The sequence below is a fragment of the Zonotrichia albicollis genome, chromosome 5, assembly GCF_047830755.1.
Source record: "Zonotrichia albicollis isolate bZonAlb1 chromosome 5, bZonAlb1.hap1, whole genome shotgun sequence".
In the NCBI taxonomy this organism is placed as follows: Eukaryota; Metazoa; Chordata; class Aves; order Passeriformes; family Passerellidae; genus Zonotrichia; species Zonotrichia albicollis.
Window position 1 is genome coordinate 43,710,311 of NC_133823.1, and position 25,342 is coordinate 43,735,652.

At 37.7% G+C, this 25,342-nt stretch overlaps 3 protein-coding genes across 8 annotated transcripts in view; 2 read left to right on the top strand and 1 right to left on the bottom strand.

Moving 5' to 3' along the window:
- SGCB (sarcoglycan beta) overlaps window positions 1–3,142 on the top strand; it is a 7,982-nt gene extending 4,840 nt beyond the window's left edge. Inside the window, exon 6 of the mRNA XM_005490027.4 lies at window positions 319–3,142. Within this exon, the coding sequence (XP_005490084.2) occupies window positions 319–522 (204 nt within the window). The 3' untranslated portion in view covers window positions 523–3,142. The remainder of the gene's footprint in view (window positions 1–318) is intronic.
- The window catches only part of DCUN1D4 (defective in cullin neddylation 1 domain containing 4), a 54,597-nt gene continuing 31,392 nt past the window's right edge, over window positions 2,138–25,342 (bottom strand). For all 6 annotated transcript variants that reach the window (XM_074541510.1, XM_074541511.1, XM_074541512.1 and 3 more), the window contains 4 exons: window positions 24,757–24,865; window positions 20,339–20,443; window positions 19,791–19,893; window positions 2,138–19,680 (listed from right to left, as the gene is read on the bottom strand). In XM_074541510.1, coding sequence (XP_074397611.1) covers window positions 19,625–19,680; window positions 19,791–19,893; window positions 20,339–20,443; window positions 24,757–24,865 — 373 coding nt within the window. In that variant the 3' untranslated portion in view covers window positions 2,138–19,624. The remainder of the gene's footprint in view (window positions 19,681–19,790; window positions 19,894–20,338; window positions 20,444–24,756; window positions 24,866–25,342) is intronic.
- LRRC66 (leucine rich repeat containing 66) lies at window positions 3,272–11,853 on the top strand. The gene is made up of 4 exons (XM_005490056.4): window positions 3,272–4,104; window positions 6,483–6,652; window positions 7,162–7,492; window positions 8,870–11,853. Exons 1-4 carry the CDS (start codon window positions 3,609–3,611, stop codon window positions 11,851–11,853), a joined length of 3,981 nt encoding a protein of 1,326 aa, XP_005490113.2. The 5' UTR covers window positions 3,272–3,608.

The window sequence follows — 25,342 nt, forward strand, 5'->3', positions numbered from 1 at the left end:
TTCATGTCCATATTTTACATTTACTGCAATTGCTAATAAGAATGTAACGTGAAAAGTCACCCTACTGCTGTCTTTCTCCATATCAGTCCACCACTGGAATAGCAAAGTACATTGCTGACTAGAAATCCATAGGCATCACTATAATTTTCATTAAAAAATTAAACATTTGTACACATACCTTTTTTATTATTGTTGATTCTACAGCCATCCTAGAGATGTTACTTATCCATTAAAGCAGTTTGTCCTTCTCAAAAACAATCTGCCTTATTTACATTAGAAGTTGTAATTCTCCAATGTATTTTTTTTCTCTCCCAATAGGAGAACAGCATCATCCTGAACGGAAGTGTGATGGTCAGCCCGACGCGGCTGCCGAGCTCCTCCTACGGGGATCAGTTCAGCAACGGCAACTGGCTGCGCTTCAAGCTGTGCATGTGCGCCGACGGGACGCTCTTCAAGGTGCAGGTCACCGGGCACAACATGGGCTGCCAGACCTCTGCCAACCCCTGCGGAGCCACGCACTGACACAGCTGCTCCTGGCACAGCCTCGTGGTGTTTACACACAGCCGTAGGATGTAATTGCATGCCTTCCAGAGTTTCTTTTTTTACAGCGGTTTATACTAACATTTCTTACACAGTATTTTTAAGGAAAGGCTGTTACGTCAGCAGTGTTAGGTCATCGTGCTGTTAGCTGCAGTAGTGGCACTGAATCTGTAAGCTTTCAGTGTACATGCATACTGAAGTACCTTCTTGAATTGGGATCAGTAGAATATATGTAAAGAACATGATCTTGGCAACAGCTCTACTGCCTACAGTTGTCTCTAGAGGAGGTTTTTGTCCTACGTCCCAAGACCTTGAAGACTGCTGAGAACACAACTGCAGTCTCAAGTACTTCCACAGGAATGTCAACTTTTTGTTCGAAATAGATTTTCCTAGGATGGCTGAAGTGGCAGACTTTTCTTTCTTTTTGATACATTGATTTACCCCAAACTTAGGTGGCTTACCAAATGTGTACTAAGAGGGGTAGTGGCAGATTCACTTTAAAATATCGCATTATTTCTGCCATGTATTTGTTCTCACTTTGTTAAAAAATTATGCTATCATAAATAATATTTGCAAAGTAATACAGAGTATGGAAATTTAACTTGCATTTTGAAGTAGTCTTGTGGTTATGGAAGTGTTGCTTGAACTTCCATTCTATCTGTGCAGTTAATGCATTCTGCAGTTGCTTAATTTATGTGAAGTACTTACAAAACATGTTTATAGTAAAAGTACGTTTTTAAAAATGTACTTACAACTTGCTTACTACCCAAAAATAGTGTTTTCCTGGGTGTTCTAATGTGAGTAGTTTCTGAGTCCATTAATCAGTAGGTAATAATCTGAGTATAACTGTTGCAGCAGTGTCTGAGATAGATCTCTCCTTCCTCATAAATGTCAGTACTGATGCATTACTGAGAAAATCAAAACTTTAAATTCTGAAGGTAAACTGCAGGTCTGTAATAATAAATGGGATTGTAGGACATCAGGGTAAATACATGTGTACCAGAATTTGTTAGCAGTGAAACTGTGGTGAACTGGGGCCTATTAGAGTCTTGCAACTGCTTTGGCAGCAGTGAGGTGTTTTGTGCTAAAAATAGACCAGCTATTTATAAGATTCCCTCTTTCCTCACCCCATGTATTTCTTCAGTTTAAAACAACTTTGTTTTACAGTAGCGTCAAGTAACCTTGGAGGTCTCAAAGTGACTTTGTAACAGCTTTTTGACAAGTTTTTTAATAAGCACGCACTTTACCTAAAAATTATGTGAGTTTTACACATTAACTTCAGAATTGATTATTTGTTATAAGAAGATAAACTATCTACCCACGTTTTACAGCACTCAAAGTACATAGGATTCCATAAATCACAAATCAGCTCCTGCTGTAACAAGAAATTAATATCCAAGGTCCCAGTTTCTGAATTTAGTGGCAGGCAGTAAGCACTCACGCAGAATGTGTATGGGTGGAAGTGATTTTTGGATGGGTGTTTATCAGTCAGGCATTATGGCACATGGGGGAGGTCAGAGGAGTCATATTTCCCTCGCTGCTCAAAGGCAAAGCCAGATTTTGATGCTCAGTAGTTGTTGCATTTTTGGGGCTGGACAGCAGTGGAGCTCTTCTGACAAACAGAATAAGCAGAATATAACGTAGCAAAAACCACGGAGTTCTCACGTTAAAGATTGTGGGGAAGTACTAACATTTTGCATACTTCCATCATGGACCTCATAGTTTTATCAGAGTTAATAGTTACTAAACACTTTAACACTCATTTTGCTGCTTTACACCCACCTCTGCTGCTAAGCAGTGCCTCAATTAGTATCTGTTAGAGTTAGGAGGAGGAAATGAACTAACGTTTTTAGAATTTTCACTCTCATGCTAATGGAAGTTTGTCACTTTATGTATACAAATGCAAACACATATTAAAAAATATGAAGAGCAGTATCCTCAAAGCTGAAGTACAGGTTGAAAATAACAGATACTACCTTGGTCAAGTAGGTTAAACACATATTAAAGCTCTTCTCTGATTAATACTGACATGCCTGTATGCTAGTATTGGATTCTTGTAATTATCAAGAGTTCTTTTTAAAATACTGTGTGCAATGTACAGCTGAAAGATTTGTCACAAAGGTACTCTTAAATCATGATCTGCAGAATTGTTTTTGAAGTGTGGATTTTTTTGGTCAAAATGTAGCAAAACCAATCATAAAAATACCAAATGAAATAAATTATCAAATTTGCTAGCCACTATGTATTGTTAATATATTTTATATTTATATTATACAGTTTGAGAAATGTTGGTACCACACATGCCTCTGTTGAGCATTTACTTGTTTATCTTCTAACTGCCTAAGGTACATTTATTTATATGTATTTAAAACATTGAGTGGAACACTGTTTATTTCAGTCCCACAGATGCACTTAAGATTCTGCATGTATAAAGTGTATTCTACATGCCTCTGTAAAATGCCATGCTGGGTATGCTGAAACAACTTGCATGTGAAGAGCTCTCACCATCTCAAAGTGTGGTGGTTGTTCCAGTGGGTGAAAGGCAGTAGAATTTCAAATGCTTGTTTTGAAATAAAACAATAAATTCTAAGATGCAGCTGCAGTCCAGAAGTGTTATTTGTAAGAATATAGTTTTTCATTAAAAATACATTGTTGTGTTATTGATATGACAGCTGGAAGTATAAAAATTGTTCCACACCTGTTTGTCATAGATTGTACGTGGTGGACTTTGCTCAGTGTAATTGTGTGCAATACCTGAAGCAGAGTTCAAAAGTCTCCACTGTTGTTAGATCTCCAGCTCCCAAGAAGTTGTGTTTCTCGTCCAAAAGGCTGGAAAAGGAAAAAAAAGGTTCTAATTGTTTTTTGGGATAGATGGGGGGAGGAGGGAGGTTACCAGTTTATGAATGCTCTTTTTGAAAATAAGACTCCAAAACTGAATGGTCAAGGCAGAATGTTGGTAATGCTGTGGTTATTCGGTGTTGATTTTTTTTTTTATGTCAAACTCTTTATGCTTTCTATCCTTGTTGTGCTGAATTTAACCATAATTCTACATTTTACATATAGATACTATGGATAACTATCACTTGCATGTCATAGCTGTGGTCCTTTACTTTAATCTTCCTGGATCAGTGGGAGCCAAGTCCCAGCGGATCCTTCCTGCTACACATCGCCGTTCTGAGTGCCGGTGGGATGGGCAGCTCTTGCTCAATTGCTCTTTTACCAGAATGTCTGCTGTTCCAGAAGATACATCACAAACAGCAGTAACAGCTGATTTGAGTTACAATAATATTAAAACTTTTGTGTGCTCTGATGGAAGAAATGAAGAGTGGATGCTAAAACACCTGAACCTCAGTAACAACCTGATTTCTGAACTCACCTTAACTACTTGTACAAATTTACCCAATTTAGAAACTCTAAACCTCAGTGGTAATGCCATCCACACCCTCACACTGGAAATGCCTGCACCTGCACACGGGTCTAAAAAGTACAGCCTTGTTCATCGTCTCCTGCCTGCTTTGAAAGTATTGTCACTTGAAAGAAATAATCTTAATATGGTTCCAAGAGGTAAGCATTTCAAAAATCTTTAAAGACTTGATTTCCAAGGGGTAGGTTGGCTTTGGATATAATTCATACATCTTACTGAATGCAGAATGTGACTTTCTCATTTTATTATACTTCAGGTGAGGGGAAGTTCCACTGGCAAATACAGAGGCAGAAGTAAATCGGTTGTTTGTTTACTTTGTTAGGTTTTTTATTACAGTGTTAGCAACTGTACTGCATTAACAGCAGTCAAATACAACCAGTTTTATCCTGTAAGAGCCCAAGCAGTATTCTTACTTGTTGTATAGAAAGGGGGAGTATGGATCTTTGGAAAGCTACCAGCCTCCACATGGACTTTAACACCAAAAAAATTACAGATCATAAATTTCATACTACCCTTCAGAAGGAAATCAACACTCTTAAATAAAACTTGCTGTAGTTTAGGTATTTCAGAGACAGGAAAACATATTTTGTTTATTACTAACAATTTTGCTCAGTGCCGTTTAATACTCAATCACAGTGAGTAACAGGAGAGGGCTGCAAGGCTTCAAGAGACTTGGAGAAGGGCTTTGCTGGTCACTGAACTATGCTGGGCAGCTCAGCCTCATCCAGGGATGAGTCACAGTGACCAAACAGTTTAAACGAAGCAGAAGCTACCAGATGAGCAGCCCTGTCCTATACAATATGTAGAATTTATTGATGTCTGATAACACCATCAGATTAATGAGAGTTTGAAAATACAGAAGGACAAGTGATGACAAACAAAAATGCCACTTATCCCACAAAGTCACACAAAGATAATATATTTGCCCCTACACAGGATCATGAAAGTTCAGTTTTTCTCCTTTTCTGCTATTAAATAATTCTCTGGCACACAGGAAACCCATTTCATTTAATGATTTTGTAGTGTCTGTATAGACAAGGTATCTGAATAGACAGTACAGAAAAGCTTACATTTTAAAATATATCTATTAAGATTTGATTTGTTTTAATATAGATAAAATTTTTTTCGTTGGATTTAGATAAATATGACTGCCCATTATAGGATGCTTCAGAAGGTCAGACAGATCAGTCCTCTTCTATAAGAGACTCAATTTTTTAAGTTCAAAGTGCTATGCATGGTACCACCATATTTCAAGTTATACTTAAATTCTATATTCATTTAAATACATGTTCAGAATCTTATTCTTGTCTAAAGTACTTCACTAAAATTCTGAGGTTTAAGCTCTGGAAAGAAAACACAATATGCAGTTCTATACCAGAGGTTTCCCACAGCAAAACCCTTCCCCTACCTCCCCCCAGGAGTAAGGCTGCTGCCCACTGCTGCCATACCAGTGTATATTTTTGGCACAAACTTAAATACAGGGAAGTAGCCACAGTACATTTCCTCATGTAGGTACACTGATGAATTTATGAAGTGCCAGAACTTCTGCGTGCCTTTCCTATCACCCACCTCTAGTTTTACACCAGGAATGAATCATCGTCTCTGCTTTTCACAATAAACCCAAAGATCAGTAACTCAGCAAACAGAACTGCTGTCTGAGAAAAGAGGTTTCTGGAAAACAAGGTGACACCAAGGGCAAAAGAGTTAAGAACTAGTAGCTTCTCAACAATAGTGTATGATCAAAAATCACTTCAGAGTGGCACTGTGGTGTTAAATATCAGTGGGCATGCTGAGTGTTCAAGGGCCTGCCTTTCCACTGGACCCTGCAGGCTGCAGCTTCAGGGGCTGCCTTCACAGCACCTCAAAACAATTAGGTGTCTCCAGCAAACAAAAGTGTTCCTTATGCAAGGTGGATGTCACTGTAGCTGGGATGCACTGAAGAATTCACTGTCATTCTTCATAATTCACAGGCAGATAGGCATAGACAACAACATGGTTTTGTTTTCATTTGGTTTTACATCCTAGGAATACAGTTCAAGTAATTCCACATATGAAAAACTCCCATGAAACTGCACATGCAAGTGGATAGGAGATACTGTATCACCTTTTGCATCTCTATCTTTTACTTGCAATTAGCATATTTGGATCTTGTCAACTCAATATACTCTAGCCTTTTCACACTCCTCTCCTACCTCCAGTTCTCCAGAGAAGCTTGCTCAAAGTACAGAGATCAAAGTCAGAACCATTGTGATAAGAAACGCTAGTGGCTTTTATGAAAATGTCAATTTTTAAGACATCCATTGACTGTGAATGTTTTAATGTGCCAGCTGTTGACGCTATGCAGCTTTTAGAATGGGACAACCCCTGACTAGGAAAGCCATAACACAAAGGCTGCAGCCACTCATTGCAATAGTGAGGAATGGAAGGAATTTTGTGGCAAAGAATTTTATAAAGACACTTGATGCAGTTTAGAAAACAAGAATATGAAATGTAAAATAGGGATTTTTTTTCTTCCTAGGGCTAGGCCTCCTGCAGTCTTTACAAACTGTCCATATGTCATCCAATGCCATAGAACAGATTGACCCAAAGGATTTTCAGAACTGCTCACAGCTGAAGGACATTGACCTGCGAAACAACAAGATAACTAAAATTCATCCAGATGCCTTCAGAGATCTCAACAAATTACAGGTTTTAAAGCAATACAGCTGTTTCAATATTTTATGGTAATCATTACAGATATTATTTACTAACTATTCGGCATGATTATATGGTTCTGATTATAATACTAGTGTAGCATTTAAAAACTAGAGAAAATGGTGAAAATAATATTTTATATATTTCCTTTTTATATGTAGAAAAACACACATGCTGAAATGTAATAGATATAACCATAAAATCACAATTTCTCTATGCCACAAACCAATCCATAACAATACATGTCCTTTTCTACTCCCACTCCTTCCATGGCAAGAGCTCTGCAGCTCCCTATTTAAACAGAGGTAAGTCTACAATGGGAGAAATCTAAACACCACCATTTAAACTTTTCATCTATATTAAAAAGTTTAGAATATTACTGAAATCCTAAGCAGATTCACAGAAATCAGAAGTGCTTGTACACTGAAACACTGTTGTAAGATGTTGCAATAAGAATTCCATTGTAAGCCTTATCAAATTAATTCTGTGTTGTTTCCAAATAGGTCGTGGATCTCCGTGAGAATGCTCTGACAATCCCTCTACCACAGATACTAGTCAGTTTGAACTTTTTTCAACTTGAAGTGTATTTCTCAAAGAATGCCTGGATATTTAACTACAGGCTAAATGCTTTTAAAGAGTTCTTTCATTTTGTCTTTGACTCCACAAGGCAGAAATGGAGCCTTTCCTACAATAAGTCTGCCAACAACTCCCAGAAACCTCTCCTGTACCTTTCAAGTTTCCATTTAAACTGCAGGGACAATGTTTTGCTCAAAAGGGCCACAATCCCAACAGGGAACACATCAGTGCTGACCTGTAACTTGGACAACACAAGGGGTATGTAAATCAGGCACTCCATTCAAATGCTACTAAAATCCAAAAGAATGCAAAATAATCAAATAAATCTGGTTTTAAAAGTGTCTTTCTAAAGACACTGTTTAAAAATAACAGTTTAACATGCAAAAATATTTCATTAGAAAGTAGCATTCTGCTTAGAACATTTGAAAGTTAGGTTTCCTGAGTCTTCATCCCCTTCCTTACACTAAAGGAGGAAGTGATGCTGAATTCCATACAAATATGTTTCAGTAAGAAATGCATTGCAAATGTATTGGTTCATTTTGGACTGAAATAAAGGACCAAACAGCAGGGTGGCACTTCTGAGGCATGTAGAAAACCAAGAAGGATGCAATAGTTTTCAGTGTTCAGTTACAGCAAAATTAATTGAAGGTTTATTTGCAGGGAAAAAGATTTCTAGCTCTTCTAAAGAAGTACAGCCACTGTACTTCACTTACATTTAAAATTAATAGAGAACATTGAGAATATAAGCAACAAAATCTAAAGAGCCAAGTCTTACTATGCAGATGGAAAACTAAGACCAAACTCAGAGCAGAAGGTGTATTTGCCATGTGCCATAAGGCAAAATGGTTTAACTCTAATGGCCTAACAGCACTTGGAGGTGGTAAGGCTTTCCCCCTGGGAATAATTCATCCCCAATGAAAATATGCAGGACCTACCAGAAATGCCACCTGCTCTGTTTACAAGAAAAGTCACAGAAACCTGGATTAAATCAACACATTGCATTGCAGCAAAACTCAGCTGGGAACAAAAGCTGATGCAAAGACAAAGCCAAAAATGCAACTATGAAACAAATTGCTAAAAGAAAACAACCAGCCATGGCCCACACAAACTCAAGTTTGGAACAATTGCTCAGTCTGTACAAATTCCCTTGATTTACACACTTTTTTTGCTGCAGTCAGATGAGGAACTACAGGAAAATCACAGGGCTGAAACACTGGCAATTAGGAGGTGATGTTTAATCCCCCAGCTGCACACAGTGACCATGGCCAGGCTGCAGAGCAGCTGGCTGTAGATGTCTCTTCCACAAGGAAGATCAGGAGGTGTTTCTAGAACAACTCTGAACTTGCTTAGATTATTTCAGTGACCTCCTTCCTCACATTACCATTTTTCTGGCAAAGTCTACGATTAAGACCCCACATGTACTGTGTTTTTAGATGGGAGGCAGTTGGGATAGGCCTGTGATATGCTTTAACAGACTTCATACCATGTAAAATTACTTAGGATGGATAAAAGGAAAATGAGGCTTATAATAAACTGTTAAAAATATGAAAGATAGTCCAGAGTATATTCTTAACAACATGCCTAAGTATACTATGCTTTTAACAAAGACTGAGTTTGTATTTTCTTTCATTTCAGGCAATGGAGTCTCTTGGTGGACACCTAAGGGCAGAATTTCAAAAACTCACAGTCTTTCTCATATGACACTGGATAAAATGAATAATTTAGTGATATACAATGCTGAGAAAACTGCTGAAGGATTATATTTGTGTCTTTTTAATACAACAAAAGAGAAATATCTGATTTACAATATAGAAGTGAAAGAAGGAGTGTCAGCATTTTTGGTTAGAAAAACCAGGGACACCCTTTTTAGAGAGAAAAATACAGAGCCAAACTTTGCACTGGCTGTCTCCCTCTCTGTGGTCATTACATTTGTTTGTGCTTTTTGTCTGGGTGCTTTTGCTAGACCCCACCTGGAGAGGCTGTGGAGACTCATGCGCAGGAACAAAAATTCAGGTTCAGAACACACGTATTCTAACCAAGCTTTTTCAGATGAAACCTTGAGCAGAGACTCTTCTGCAAGCAAGCCAACAAATATGCAGCGTAATACGTTCAACTGTGATAAGAATTCTTTAAGAAACACATGGACTTTTCCTACAGAAGCTTCTACTGTGTATGAAAATGTCACTGGCAGTGGTGTACATTCACCAAATCCCAAAGCAGAGTACAAGAAACAAAGCAATACTGAGATCAACATGAAGAAAATGCCAGTGTTTTCAAAAGCCCAAACTAGTACTGACAGTAATGAAAGCACAAATGTTTATGATACTGGACTGTTTTTTGTAAGGACAGATTACCAGAACAGCAACAAAATAACACCAAACAGCAAAATAAGAAACAACTCTGGTCTGCTGCACTCTGAGATCACAAAAGCTACACCAGATTCTCCAGAAAGAAAAGGTGCTCTTTCACATAAAAAACCCAGGCACACTAGAAAATTTATGCAGGGAAGGCAAAGTTGTGAAGAACAACTTTGTCCAAATGGCAACAAAAATATACCTAGTGATGTTGGAGATTTTATTCCACCCAGTAGCTTCAGAAGAGATGCGGATATTGAGAAGCTAGACATCTATGAAACAATAGACAACTTTCCCACAACAGAGCATGACTGTAAAAGGACACATTCAGATGAAAAAGATGCTGCAGCTGATATATTTGGTGACAGTTCTTCAGCTGAAGGGGCTCCATTCACAATGAGTGACTGTAGCTCTTTAGCAGACTTTGAAGTGGAACACCCTGGTGTCAGTGACAACCTGCCAGTGTGCCAGTCACCTCTAGATGAAGCCAACACAGACAGTGGAACTGACAAATTTGTAACACCACCAGAGTCTCCAAACAATACTGCTGAACTTCAGCAGACTGGGAAAAATGAAGATGAGAACAGTGCCTATTTTGAAACCACTATTAACTATGGATCAGACACCACCATGCAGGAAACAGCATCCACTTACACCGATAAAAGCAGTGGCCACATGAGCGTGTCAGATCCAGATACAGTTAGTTCTTCAAGTCAAGAAATTCCAGTTACATTTGATTATTTTACTAATGCAGAGTCAACAGAAGAAAACTCTATTTCTGATTCTTTCCACAGTCAAAGAACAGATTTTGGTAACATGGTACATAAGTTAAAACCTTTTCCCAAATATGAGACAGAAAAAACTTCTATAGAGGACGAACTGCAGCTTTCTCTTCTTCCCAGAGAACCACAGCACTTCCTCAGCTTCAGTCACACAGAACAAAAAGAAAATGCACCAGCAGAAAGTACAGATGAGCACACAGCCAGGAACTACCCTGAAAAGAATCATGGTGAAGCAGACATTAAGGCAGAGTCAACAAAAGAAAACTCTATTTCTGATTCTTTCCACAGTCAAAGAACAGATTTTGGTAACATGGTACTTAAGACAGAGAAAACTTCTGTAGAGGATGAACTGCAGCTTTCTCTTCTTCCCAGAGAACCACAGCATTCTCCCACCTTCAGTCACACAGAACAAAAAGAAAATGCACCAGCAGAAAGTACAGATGAGCACACAGCCAGGAACTCCCTTGAAAAGAATCATGGTGAAGCAGACATTAATGCAGAGTCCACTGTTTCTGATTATTTCCACAATCAAAGTAAAGATTTTGGTACCATGGCACCTAAATTAAAACCTTTTCCCAAATATGAGACAGAGAAAACTTCTGAAGAGGATGAACTGCAGCTTTCTCTGCTTCCCAGAGAACCACAGCATTCTCCCACCTTCAGTCACACAGAACAAAAAGAAAATGCACCAGCAGAAAGTACAGAGGAGCACACAGCCAGGAATTCCCCTGAAAAGAATCATGGTGAAGCAGACATTACATTACAAAGAAACACGAGTACATCTGAGGACAAAGGCTTTATTTTTGCTCCCATTGATACTGGTTTGAATGAGGTTGTAAGAAAACCATTACTGCTGCATTCCAGCCAAGAATCATCTCTTCAACTGCTGCCTGAACACACAGCTAAAAAACATTTCATGTTTGTTACACAGGAAGATGACTTGCTACCACAAGAGAAGCAGGCTTGTGCAGATGAAATGCAAGGAGGTTCTGATGAGAAAAATTCTGATGGATTCACAGAATTGCAGGAAAGCAGCAATCACAGCCTGCCTGAAGAAAAGCAGTCTTGTAGTCCTACAGCAGTTGTGCTGCATCTTCACAGTTCTGGGAAAACACAATCAGAATTCGCAAAAAATGATCCCATCCAACTAGATCATGGTGATGAGGATGCATATTCTTTCTCAATCCCACAAGGTTTCTTCAATGAAAGCACACCATACAGCTCATGTTCCTTCCCACAAAAGCCTACAGGAAATACAATCTCTGAAAGCACCGATTCCAGCAAGATGAAGGATCACACTACTTTGTCCGAACTGGAGAACCACTCTGCAATAACTGGAGAACACTTCCAAAATTCCAGTGAAAATCTCAGCCAAAAAAGTCAGACAAATTCGAGACAGGACCAGTTTTTTGTTAAGAAGAAAAGAGCATTTGATGGTTTTGCTAATATTTTGCAAAGCAGGAGAACAAACTTCAATAGCTGAAACACAAAATGGTAACACTAAGCTCCCACAGTGTTTATGTCACTACAGCAGGTGCAAACATTTTGTTTTGAAGTGAAATTACTTTTGTTTAGAAAGGTACCCATAAAAAACCTAATAACAGACTTTACAAAAAGCTACTCCAGAATATTAATAAACCTTTTGCTGAATTATGTTTACTTTCGCATTATTGGTAGTTGATACTACTACATCATTTCCCTTGGAATTTGCTTCAGATACTCAGTTTTGTCTTTTTGTCTAAAATAAATGCAATATGGAAATTTACATTATTACTATTACTGTGCTTTCTTACGGGACTCAAACTATATATACAGTGTGTGTATATATATATATATATATATATATATATATACAGTGAAAGAGTACATACTACTGTCTTCTGCTTTTTGAGCCAGATTTGTGGATTATCTCTGAATTCCTAGTGTTGCAAAAATAAGTAGAGTCCAAGTAGTATTCAATTACATTTCAAAAATTACATTTTAACTTAGCAAAAGAGAGAAAACCACGTTTCTCAAAGACACAGAATAGAGTTCAATTCCCCAGAAACATCAGTTATAGAAATGTAGCTATAATGAGACATCACCTGAAGTTTGCAGATGTGGTGACACAGGCAGGGTAATTTTAAAAGAGACAAAGTATCCTACATCCATTTGAGACTTTTATTTAAGAGGGGAAAATCAAGAGTTGAAAACTGCTATTTTAAAACATCAGTAGCCAATAGATAGCAACTGTAAGGTAAAATTACCTCTGAATATAGCCCAAGGCCCTATCAACAGACTCAGTACCACTGATGCAGTCCTTGAAGGGAAATGTCATCATAAAAGGGAGCAGACCCAGTCCTGGGAAAACGTAGGATGTTGGCTACAACTCTAGGAAAACTCTTTCACAAAGACACAATTAACTCCTAAAAACTCCAAACAGAAGGAACATATTTCAATTCCATCACAAGAGAAGCAAATCCAATGGCACACTACATCACTGAAACTACCTTTAAAGAAAAAACTAAGAACAAAGTGTCACAGCCAGTTTCAGTAAAGCTCATTATCCACACAAGTTCTTTGTGGCCAAAACAACTTTAAAAATGCAATGCCTGAAAAAAGCACTGACTCACTCTTTTTGGTATCTGTGGGTCTTCAAACATCATTAACACCTCTCCAAGGCCTGTCACCTTTTGGTTGTTGCAGCTACTAACGTGTTAAGAAATCTAACCATACAAGCAAGGCAATTTTGTGAATCATGGGGGAAAAAACACACTCGAGTGCTCTATTGGTATCTCATACACTGAAATGCTTTGCCATTTGCTCGTGCAACAGTCCAACAGGATTTCAAAATATAAAGTGGAAAATGATTTTCTCGTCTTTTTTTCTGACCATGAGAATGCTGTGGTGGTGAGGCAGACAGTACACTCTATATGTGAGAACCTGCAGGATTTCTAAGATTCCCTTTATGCCATAAAGATGTGGAAAAGTTTCTGTTCTTGTCAGACAAAATAAATTCATTCCTTTATAGTGGGATTTTAACATGTGGCAAAGTATTCATTCTACTGCCAAAATATTATGTTTCATCTCAAACTTATCTTTGTATAGCTGCCAAATCTTGCCACTGTCCTTTACTACTCACCTCTCCATTCTTACTATCACATCTTCATTCAAATTCAAACTCAGCTGCTTCTCCTTCATATTAGTTCATTTCATTAGCAATTGCTCTTTAGTACGTCAAATGCAGTAATCAGGATGAAACAAAACTCCCATTTTCAAACATATAATAGTTTGAAAATTGTCAAGTTATTTGCTGTGGGTACAAAGCCTGAATATGCTGAAAATTGAGCTGGAAAATAACCCTTAAATATAAGAAGAAGACACACACATTTAACTTACACATGACCAACAAAAGAAACTTTTTTGGATAGTAAATTCTTTATGGTAGAGAAGACTGTGACTCATCCCCTCTGATAAATACAGATAAGCAAGAGCCTACATTCTGAGAATTGGCAAAGCCAATCCCAGCCTTCATCAGAAACATAAATACAATGAAAAACTTCTTCACTATGGGTTCTGCATGACAATATTCTAATTACAATGTAAATACATCCACTTCAAGTCATATTTTAAGTCAAGGTTGGAAGCAATACCTGGGGGTCACCCAGTCCAATGATCCTGGCCAAGCAATGCCACTTAGAGCCAGTTGCTCAGGACACTTTCAGAGGGCTATCTGAGTATCTCAAGGACAGACTCAGTATCAGTGCATGGTGACCCTCACAGCAAAACAGAGAAGTTCCTGATGTGCAGATGGAGCCTCCTAAGTTTCAGTTAATGCCCACTGCCTCTGTCCTGTCACTAAGCACTGGCTGAAGAGTCTTTGTCTTCTTTACACCCTCCCTTCAGATATTGGAACACTTCAGTAAGACTTCCCATAGAATCTTCTCCAGGCCAAACAGCTGTAAGCCTTTCCTCATGGGACAGAAGTTCCCATCCCTTCATTTCCTTCCTCATTATCTTCACGGCCCTTTACTGGACTGTCTCCAGAATGTCACAGTGTCACCGGCACTGGGAAGCCCAGAACTGGACACAACAGGTGTGGCCTCATCAGGGCTGTGTAGGAGGGAAGAGTCAACCCTCAGCCTACTGGCAGTACCTGGTCAGAATCAGGCAGGAACCACTCACCTTCTTCACTGCAAGGACTTGTTGCTAGCTCATCTCCGACTCGGTGTCCACCAGGACCTCCAGGCCCTTTTCTGCCAAGCTGCTTCCCAGCTGGGTGGCCCCCAGCAGATACTGGTGCAGGGGGCTGCTCCTCCCCAGCTGCAGGACTTTGCACCTCTCCAGGATGAAGCTCTTGTAGTTCCTGTCAGGCCATTTCTCAAGCATGCTGAGATCCTTCTGGAAGGCAGTATGGTCATCTGGCTTATCATCCTTTACTTCCAACTCTGTCATATCAGCAAACTTGCTGTGCCCCATCACCCAGGTCAGTAATGAAGCTGTTGAACAGGACTGGACGCAGCTCTGACCCTGGGGCTAGAGCACTAGTTACTGGTCTCCAGTTAGACTTTGCTCTGCAGAGCACCACTCCCTGGGCCCTACAATTTTCAGTTTTCACCCATCTGTTCATCCATTCCATATATCAACAGCTTTTCTATGAGGACCTTGTGGTTCAAAAAGCTGGACCAAGATAAGTGGGTAAGAATTATCCTTCTGTAAAATTTTGTCTTGAGGCATTTCTGCTCAAATTCACTTATTGTTGAAAACGTTCGTTTTAATGTTTTACACCAACACACTCCATTTGAACCATAACCTTTTTGATACATGTACCTGTTCCCAACAGTTTTAAATACAGATTTGCTCCACTATTAGAAACCAGGGGGACAAGATCCTACACACAAATTCCCTGCTAATATTTAATAAAGGCTGCCAGCTGATGTATGTTCAGATATGAGAATTCCTGAACTATGAATCACAGAAAAATCTGAAGTCAGTTTCTGATACCAACACAAATACTGTTTATTTGTGAGATGCCATTTTAGAACAACACCAAGAAAAGACCTAAAAAAAATCAACTGGATTAACTCATGTTAGGTGGCATAATAGTATTTTCATCATATTGTGAGTCACAGGAGTTAGCACACCTTAATTATGTAATATCCAGGTAACTAAGACATAAAGCATTCACAGTTACAGGTTAACTGCTGTTCCTGCCACAGCAGTGTCAGTAGGTGCTATCTGGACACGTACACATGCACACACACACACAGTGGGGGAGTGGGTGAGGATTTAAAAAATAAAAACAAACAAACAAACAAACAAAAAAAGCTGAATTTTGGTCTCAATTACAGAAAACAAACCATTCTGTTTGTGGATGGATTCTATATACTTTTACAACAATATGAAAAGACAAAATATAAGGCCTAGAAAGAGGTATGTTAGCAGCTATAAATAAAACCAGGGCACAAGCTAACCTTTAAAGCTGCCTATATAAATTCCAAGAGTATCAAACAATTTGACACTTGTGACTAAGGGTCAACAGAAATCTGGGAAAACCTTAACACAACTGAAGTCCATTTCTTGCCCTTCAAAATAGTCACTTGGGAACATGAATGAAGTAGCAATAAGCCACAACTAATTTTGATTGTGTGAGAATATTTCTGATGAAATAAAACACGTTTGTGGTAAAATGGGAGAAGCCTCTACAGAATTAAAAATGGCAACAGAAAGAGAACCCAAGTAGTTATTGCAGCTTAAAAACAACCTTAAAGAGGTTTTAACTGAAAACTCAAATACGTAAATATTTTCAGTAATTTCAATGTTCTTCGGTTTGCTTTCCTTGGAAAAGATAAAAAAGTGAAGAAATAACAGCAATAGAGAATTATATTAGTACTTCAAGTACTTAGTCACTTTGCTTTAGAAGAAAATTTAATTCATGGACTGTTTTGGTTACTAGTATTAATAGAATCATTTAGGTTGAAAAGATTCTTAAGACTACTGAGTGGAAAGAGCTCCAAATGTTTGTCATCTATTAAAGAACATCAACTGCTATAGTCTCTGGACACTGTTTTCCTTTCACTAACTGTCTTTCCAATTTACATCTCCCAAACACCAAAAATGAACTGTAGATTGATCATCAAGTTTCTGCTAAAAGTTCAATCACAGTACACCACTAACATGAGCACAAGACCCATAACACTTCTTCAGGAATGACCTCTCAAGTGTCTTGTCCCAGAAAACAGCATGTTTTCTACATTACTTCTCTTAGGGGTTGGGATGGGAGCCCATAATCAAACAAAAAAAAATCTACATCAGCTATTTGATGGCATAATAAACAAAAAAAGCAAATGCCACACTTGTACTAAATACAAGATTAACTGAGTATGTTAATTAAGTTTCCACAACTATTAAAAGTTTCTCCAGCATACAGGAGTAGGCAATGTTAGGATCTTCTGCTTATCAGCATATTTAGCAAACCCAACAGGATGGATAGCACAGGGAAGCTCATCAAACCACAGGTCCATTTTAGTCCATTTGTTCACTATAAATGTCAGTAAAGCTGTCTCTACTAGCTTTAATTGAATCTGTGGTTTATTTTATGAAGATGCATGTTTATAAACCTGCTGATGGCTACAGATTCATACTGTTTCAAATGGAAGAAAAAATTTGCAGCATCTGATTCATTTCCAAACATCCTTCCTTTCCATCATTCTCAATTACTTTTACCCAAATTTAAAAAATCAAGTTTGTTTGCTTACACAGCTCAAGTACTTTCTGAGGTTTCTTTCCCCATTTCCTTGTTTTTAAGTACATTTTTTATTCTGATAAACACTTGCAAAATTGCCAACATTTGGCTGAACCAATTTCTGTCAATCCTGTTATATGAAAGCTATACCTGTAACAGTAATATATTAAAAGTGTCTTTGGCTCTTGCTTCCATTATTGGAAGCTCAGTTATTTGTGACATACAAAACCTTTTATACAAACTTGTATTTGTTGCAGGACTCACACCAATTTGAGCTGAACAGTCTCCTAGAGTCAACAGCTAGCTTAATGTTTTAAGAACAATTACATCTATTTCCCTTAAAATCTTGGCAATCACAATTTGGCCTAATGTTAAAAGTTGTATTACTTCTAAGTTCATTCTCTGAAGAACTAAACCAGCAGCTCCACTGGTATTTCATTACAATAATACTATTGTAATGTACACATTTACATCAGAAGTCTTAATAAAAGGTGTGTATTCTTAGGAGGCTTATTGTAAACATTAAATACCACACTCCACTCAATTTCTTGTGCAAACTGGCATCAAACATGGAATTAAGGTTATGTGCATTAGTACATGAGAAAGCACTCAATGTGTATGTTTTACCACTACTAACTTTAAAAAACACTATTTAGTGTTATGGAAATCCAAATGTAGCTATTTCACAGGAAAGGTAGTATTTTCTTCTTAACATCATGAAATTCTAGGTTTTGTATACGCATGTATATTGTATATTTACATATATAGAAATATACACAAACAGACACACAGTTTTTGTCTTTGGCAGCTGAGCTTGAAAAACAAAAACCAAGAAAAACAACAAACAGATCTGAACACAAATGACCACCTGTACCATGATAATTACAACCTCCTGGCCCAGGACAGCAAACTAACCTGCTTTTGCTAAACTAGACTTAATCCTGAAAGGAGTCAAGTCAATGGCAGTTGTTCCTCACTTGATGGCAAGGATAGAACCTTCAATACAGAAGAGAATTTCACTTTCAACTTAAAATGCTTTCCTCCTGTTCCCCTGGATGGCATTCTAGGGAAATAACAAAACTGCCAATACCTTGTAAAATATTTCTACAGAAAAGTAATGTTATTTGTTGTTCCAAAACACCCACTGGCCCTTTGTTGTTAAATGCTCCATGAATGAATAACATTTTAATAAATCCTTAGGGATAAAAGTTTAATAGCACCTGATACTTTAAGGACCTATTTAGAAATATCAACAATGACATTAATGAAGAAGGGTAAGGCAAAGACAACATGACAAAATTACAGAACTTAAACATTATTCCATTCACTCATTTTTTCCCAAAATAATCACTAGAACCATCCCATACAGACAGAGATGAGTGAAACAGGCAGTGGTCCCTACTAAAAAGTACTGTTACTTAATGCTGGTGTCTTACATGCCCATTGCCCGCAATGGACATTCTGCCAGGAAACTTTAATCCCCAACAGGAAAGAAAAAGCAGTACTTTCACTATTCACCATCATATTTTTCCCAATATCGTATTTTTAAGTACTTAGAAACACGAAGCTCGAGGCCCTTGGAAAGACTAGTGTTACAAACAAAATAATCCCCAAAACCTTTATCGTGTCTGTGCTAGGGGTGAGCATACTTCATTCCCCAAACCACTTTCTTCAGCTAGCACTTTCAATGTTATTGGGTGACTAGATCACAACATAGACCAAACACTCTTGGTACAACAAAAATTAAAAGGAGTATGCCAAAGGCAATTTACAAAAGTCTAAAACCCATTTTTAAAAGGTACTTTAATTTGTTCTTTTGTACCTGTAACAACTACTGTAGTTTTAACATTAAAAAGTCAGTACTTTTTTCTTCAAATGGAAATCATCTGTGGCATGTACAGCTATTACAGTGTTTAAATATTTATATGTATATATATATTTTTAAGACACCAATATTTCATTCCTATAAAGCATTAAGTCAGGTTTGGCAAATTCTGGTGAAGGAAATCACAGCATGTCTTCTCTTCTCAGAAATTGGCATCTCAAATAGTAACATTGAAACCGTAAATAGTTCTTCACATAACTATGTCCAGAAAGACTGAAATGCTACATTTGAGACCAAAAAAAAAACCAAAATAACTAAAGTTTCAACAGACATGTAAGTGATGATTAGAAATATGCCACAAAATTATTTTTACAATACATTTCTGCAGAAATAATTCCTAGGTGAAGCCTTTTTTTATACACATATACAAAATTTAGACAGCAATATACACATAATCACAGTGAAGACTCTGGCAAGTTCACCAATTTGTAGTGTAAATACAAAATGCAAAGCAGCCTTCAAAGAGAACAATGCTAAACAGCAAGCATAGCTAGCTTGTTAAATAGCAAACATCAAAAGTTCCTTGCCAAAGGGATGCAGTGCAAGAAAAGCAGCATGCACTTTGATACAAATAGCAGTTTATGGCTAATGGTTGACATAACTGTGGTAACAGTGACTCTTGAGTGGCTGTGCATAGTTAAACTCCTATGTCATCTGTTTTCCTTTATACCACTCCACAAACTCATCCAACAACACTGGCCCTGTGGAGAGATCAAAGAACTGTATTTTACAAAATTTTGTACAAGAACAACGATTGATTAAGCTCAGAGAAATAAATTATTTTAGAAAATCAACAAATGGTAGTACTTACAGGCTCCATCTTCATCATAGTTACTGAGGTCAAGGTTAATTGTTCTGCTGAATTCAAGAACGTTACACCATTGGTCCTTATTGATAACTTTGTATTTTGATTGCTGCTTGAGGCAAGAAACAGAAATTACTGAAATGTATTTTCAACTGTCTCAAACTCAAGATTTTCGTACAGAAAATTTCAATTTTTTGGTGCCTTATTGTTTTAATTTGTATGCCATCAAAAATAAAAAGGATTAAACCAGCAAGTATTGAAACTAGTGTTAAATCATGCTTCTGATTAAGTCGTCTTTTTGAGGGCAAACATACTGCAATAAAGTTCAAAAGCAAATAAATAACATTCTATAGTTTGTTCTGCATTACACAAATCTTAACAGCATAGGATTTTAGGAAAAAGAAAGAAAGGAAAGATAACCAGCTGTATGTGCTTCTTTGGTGGTTACAATTTCCTAAATCAGAACACAGCATTCTTAGCTGTCCATTCTACCTCGAGTTAAAAGTATCAAAGACAGATTAAAAGCCCCCACAATTCTGTTTCCAATTCCATACCTCTAGAAACTGATGAAACACTGGAAAAAGGGACCATGCTTTTCCTAAAAGAAGGCCCAACATACACTTGGCAGTATTGATATCTAGGCTGCGCTGGTCCTTTTCCTGCACGGAAACGTCAAAAAGGAAAACAGAGCATGAATTCCAGATTTTTCACTTCCCTCACAGCTCACCCATGGACAAAATAAATTACCAAATAAATAATACACAACAGTATCTAACAGTGTTTTTTTAATAATATATAACTTGCCTTTAAAATTTCCTTCCTTATAGGTAATGGTTTATTATATGGAGATGTTGCTTTTTATAGATGTACCCAATAAAAACATCACCGTTATGGCAGATGAGGCATGAGGTTATTTCTGACTGCAGACCTCCCTAGCCAGCAATGGCCACCACATCCCCAGCCAGGCTGGCACTTACCCCTGCACAGCCACACCTCTCAGAATAGCAGTGCTGTCCCACTTCCCAGCCTATCATTACAACTACCTGAGCTGTCAATCGACACTCAGTGCTAACTGACACCTCCTTCCCTACCCGAGAGTGAGCCAAGGGAGGATCTTTGTTCTGTTATTCTAACTGATTACATGGAATTCAGATTAAATTATCAAATGAGCAGACAGAACATAGTACACTAGCACATTGAGACTCCCCTCTGGACTGTCCAGTTTTAGTTCAATGTAACAACAACATATTTAAGCTTAAGGGCTGGTTTTTTTTTTTTTAGTTTCTGCTAAGTAAGAGCAGCAACATATGTACCCAGCAAGTTTGTTAATCAGTGGTAAATATTTACATAACTTCTGCACATCTCAAAGTAACATGTATGTGTACGATTCCATTTTTTAAGGAGTTTATTCATCTACATTTGTTATCATAAAATTAAACCACTTTTGCTGAGAGATGAGACACAACCCCCCACACTTCTATGCCTTGGTTTTTAACACTGAGCTACAAATTCACAAGTTAATGAAATCACAAAAAATATATTTCTGTATTAGCTAACACAGACTTGTTCTGTGCATCTACTCATGACAGCAGAGTGCAAAGGCTAAATTAAGAGGCATCACAGAATCATGGAATGGGTAAGAGACCACAGTGGCTCGTCAGGTCCAGCTCCCCTGCTCAAGCAGGGTCACCCTAGAGCACACAGCACAGAACTGCACCCAAGTGGTTCTTGACTATCTCCTGAGAGGGAGACTCCACAGCCTCTCTGGGCAGTCTGTTTCAGTGTGTGGTCACCTGCACAGCAAAAGTTCTCCCCCATATTCAGATGAACTTCCTGTGCATCACTTTCTGCCCACAGCCTCTTGTCCTATTGCTTGGCAGCACTGAAAAAAGCCTGGATCCATTCTCAGACACCCTCCCTGCAGATACTGATAGACACTGCTAAGTTCCTATCCTTTAACCAACCTCATCGCCCTCCACTGGACCTGCCCCAGGAGCTCCATGTCTCTCCTGCCCTGAGGAGCCCAGAGCTGGGCACAGCACTCCTGATGTGGCCTCACCAGGGCTGAATAGAGGGGCAGGATCACCTCTCTCAGCCTGCTGGCACTGTCCTCCCAGAAAACCACTGGCTTTCCTGGCCACCAGAACACGCTCCTGACTCATGGACAGCTTGTTGTCTACCAGGACATATCCCACACAGGGATATCTGGATGTAGGGACTGTCTAACAGATCATGGCAAGACAGCTAGCTGCCCACCACAAAGGGAATTGTGCCCTACATTTCACCTGCAAAAATGCACAGGTATGTATTACAGAACATGCATCTTTATTTAAAAAAAGCAAGCTCAAATCATAACTGAATTGTTCTATCACACAGGAAGGAACTGGCAGAGCAAGATCCCAGTTCTCAGTCAACAACTGAATGCCCTAGTTACAAGGTTATGTTCATTTCATACTAAATGCTCCTCAGTTCTAAAATTGTATAGACAGAATTTAATGCAGATTTGTTTTGAAAGTAAAGTGGGGAGACCAGCAATTCTAAAAACATGAGAAACTGTTTTGCATTCTGGGCACTACATCCAAGAGGGATTTAGGGGAAAAAAAAGTAAATTCCATGATGAACAACGCTTTTCAATTAGCAATAAAGAAGAAAAAGAAACCTGCAAAGGCATTTTTGTACTAGTATGATATAAATCTTTCATTTATTTCCAACCTCAAAAAGTTCTAAAACCTAATCCTCTTTCCAAAGCCCATCTACACTTCTGTCACAAACACCTTTAAAGCAGAAACAATACTGCTGTCAGAATACATTTTATTTTACCTACTGTTCATACTCTGAATTCTACCCACATGCTCAAGTATTAATGAAATCGGGCTCTATTGCCTTTACTTTGGCCACACTGGTTTTTCATGCCTTATATTGTTACATTTCTACGTTCTCTCTCTCAGACAACTGATCAGAACAAATTGTTCAGATAAGCCCTTTCTATCCACCTATAACTGCCTAATGGCACATTTGCCATGACAGATGATGCAATTGCATTCTTAGTTTACATTCTAAACACATTCCTTAGATACAGTTAAAGGAATTTATTTAAAAACTTTATTTTATCTGAGTATTTGTTTTACACTAATGATAGACACTCTTCCAGAGATTTTTTTCCCCTAATATTTCACATTAAAGATCAATTTAAGCCATGCAATAGATGCATCTGTATGTTCTAAAACTTGGCAATAACAAGGGCAAACATGGATTGAGGAATGTTATTTGTGCTTAATATCAACATATGGTGTTATAAATTATTTCCCCAAATCTATGCTGACTTAAATCACACATGCCACATGAAACCTTGATGACACATCTTTATTCACAAACTAACTTCAAATGCCAAATCAACAGACTCTTTAAAAACCTTTCCTCTAATAACTTGGGAAGTTTAGACAAGTGGCTTTTTGCCATAGAGTACTCCCTTGAAAGAATTATCCTTAGGACAGAAATTATACAATCAGCTTTTTTCTATCAATCACTTCAGTGACCCTGAAAAAATTTATGCCAAATTTAATCTGCCACCTATAAATATACCTGCCTTTGTTCTTTTCTATTCTTACTGGATGCCATTCTCCTATAGACTTTCCCCAAGTCTGTAGTCTGGAAAGTTCAATAATCATATTAGCCAAATATTCCCCAGTTTATACGTCGTTGACTTCAAGTTCTATAATCTGCAGGGGCTTTTTGTCACAGCACCTGTGTCTAAATGTTTAAATTTCTGAGACCACTGTTTGTCACAGCAGTTTGGTACCTCTTGAAAAGAACACACACACTATCCACCTTTTAAGTATCTGCACTTCTGACAGGCCATCAGCTGGCACAGGTTAGCCCTCTATCCCAAATATTTCATCAGTATCTTGAACTTGTTAGGCAATGCCTTTGCATTTTACATTGAGCAAAAAGTAGCAGAATAAAGCTTCATACAGCAACGGCGGAATTAAGAGGTTGATGTAGCTTTTCTTTTCCTCACATACTAACTAATCCCATGCATTTTTTTCTATTCAATTGCAAGTTTCCTTGTTTAAAAGTGAACAACCATAAATCCAAATGCCGAGATGCAGAAATCACTGAGGTACCAAAAATCTGAGTTGCTAACAGGAGACTATCAGAACTGCTATCAGTTCAATTTCTTCTTATTTTTCTGATTTTGTCATGCTACTTTTTTTTTGGTGCAAGTTTTCTTAGTATTTTTAATTTTCTTGCCCTGAAATCTGAGGTTCAGTTTCACCTCTTTATGTTAAATCTTCTCTACACTCTATCACATTAGTAAAACGGATGTCCAAATTCTATTTCAAAATGTTATTTCAGAAAATAAAGTTCTCTTATTACTCCTTCCAAGTATGAAAAGTCTTATGCATATTAGTTCCATTACAGGTAAAATTTCATCAAAGCATGTTTTATAGCAGGAAGACTAATATCAGGGTATTTTTTAATGAATACTGAAAACATCATTAAAGCCATTCCGACAATCTTCTGAATCAGTATTTATCATATCCAGCTTTTAGCATGTTATCCATTTTTACCAGCTATAGAAATGTGTGATGTGTCTTCCTATTTTATATATGTTTATGCTCACAAAATTCAGAGTAAGAAAAACCACAGTAAATTACAGTGTCAGGGGAACTGAGTGATAAAGCTCCAATATATAACAGAACGGGGCCTAAAACATTTCCCTGAAGTCATAAAATAGCTTGAGGCAGAGATGTAATTAACACATGCCACTAAACCACTAAGCATCACACATTCTATATACTTGTCTTTTCCAGTTTTGACATCTTGCATATACTGTTTCAGAACACAAATTGCTCCATTTGTTCAAAGCCATCTTGAGTGGTACCTTCAAAGAAACAAACTTAGAAGTACACAGTCTTTCAATTATTATTTATGACAGTAAAGCTTGTAATTTCAAATGCACAGTACTTACCCGGGCAAAGTCAAAGGCATATCTATAAATAAGTTTAAAATTGGTAGGCTCATTTAATAAAGATCTCAAGTAATCCAGAGAATTTCTCAATTTTTCTGTAGTATCACACCTACAAAACAAGCACCAAGTGAGTTTAGAGTCTGCATTCTTACTGAGATGTCTGATGTTCTAGGACAGAATCTCTAACAAGTATGCCCATTAACCTGTACAAAACACATCACTCTGTACAGACACAAATGTTTGAGTATGTCTGCATAAAATGCCTTATTAAACCTGTAGTGTAAAACAAATTTAGATGAAGTAGCAAAGTCTTACACCGGGACTGACTGGCTTTGTAAAAAATGCACTCTCCAACAGATAAAGCACCAGCAACAAAGATTGCTGGTGTCCTTGGGGACAGAAAGAGTGTCAAACTTCATCAGATTTCTCTTTTATTGAGACTGCAGATCTTTTAACCCAAATATATTTAAATGTGCTACATCAGGTTTCAAGTTGTCTCTAAGTGACCATATTATCATAAATCAGGCCAAAAATTTGTGACTTCTACTCCATGGCAGATTTCTTTGCTTTAGTGTTTTCACTCAAC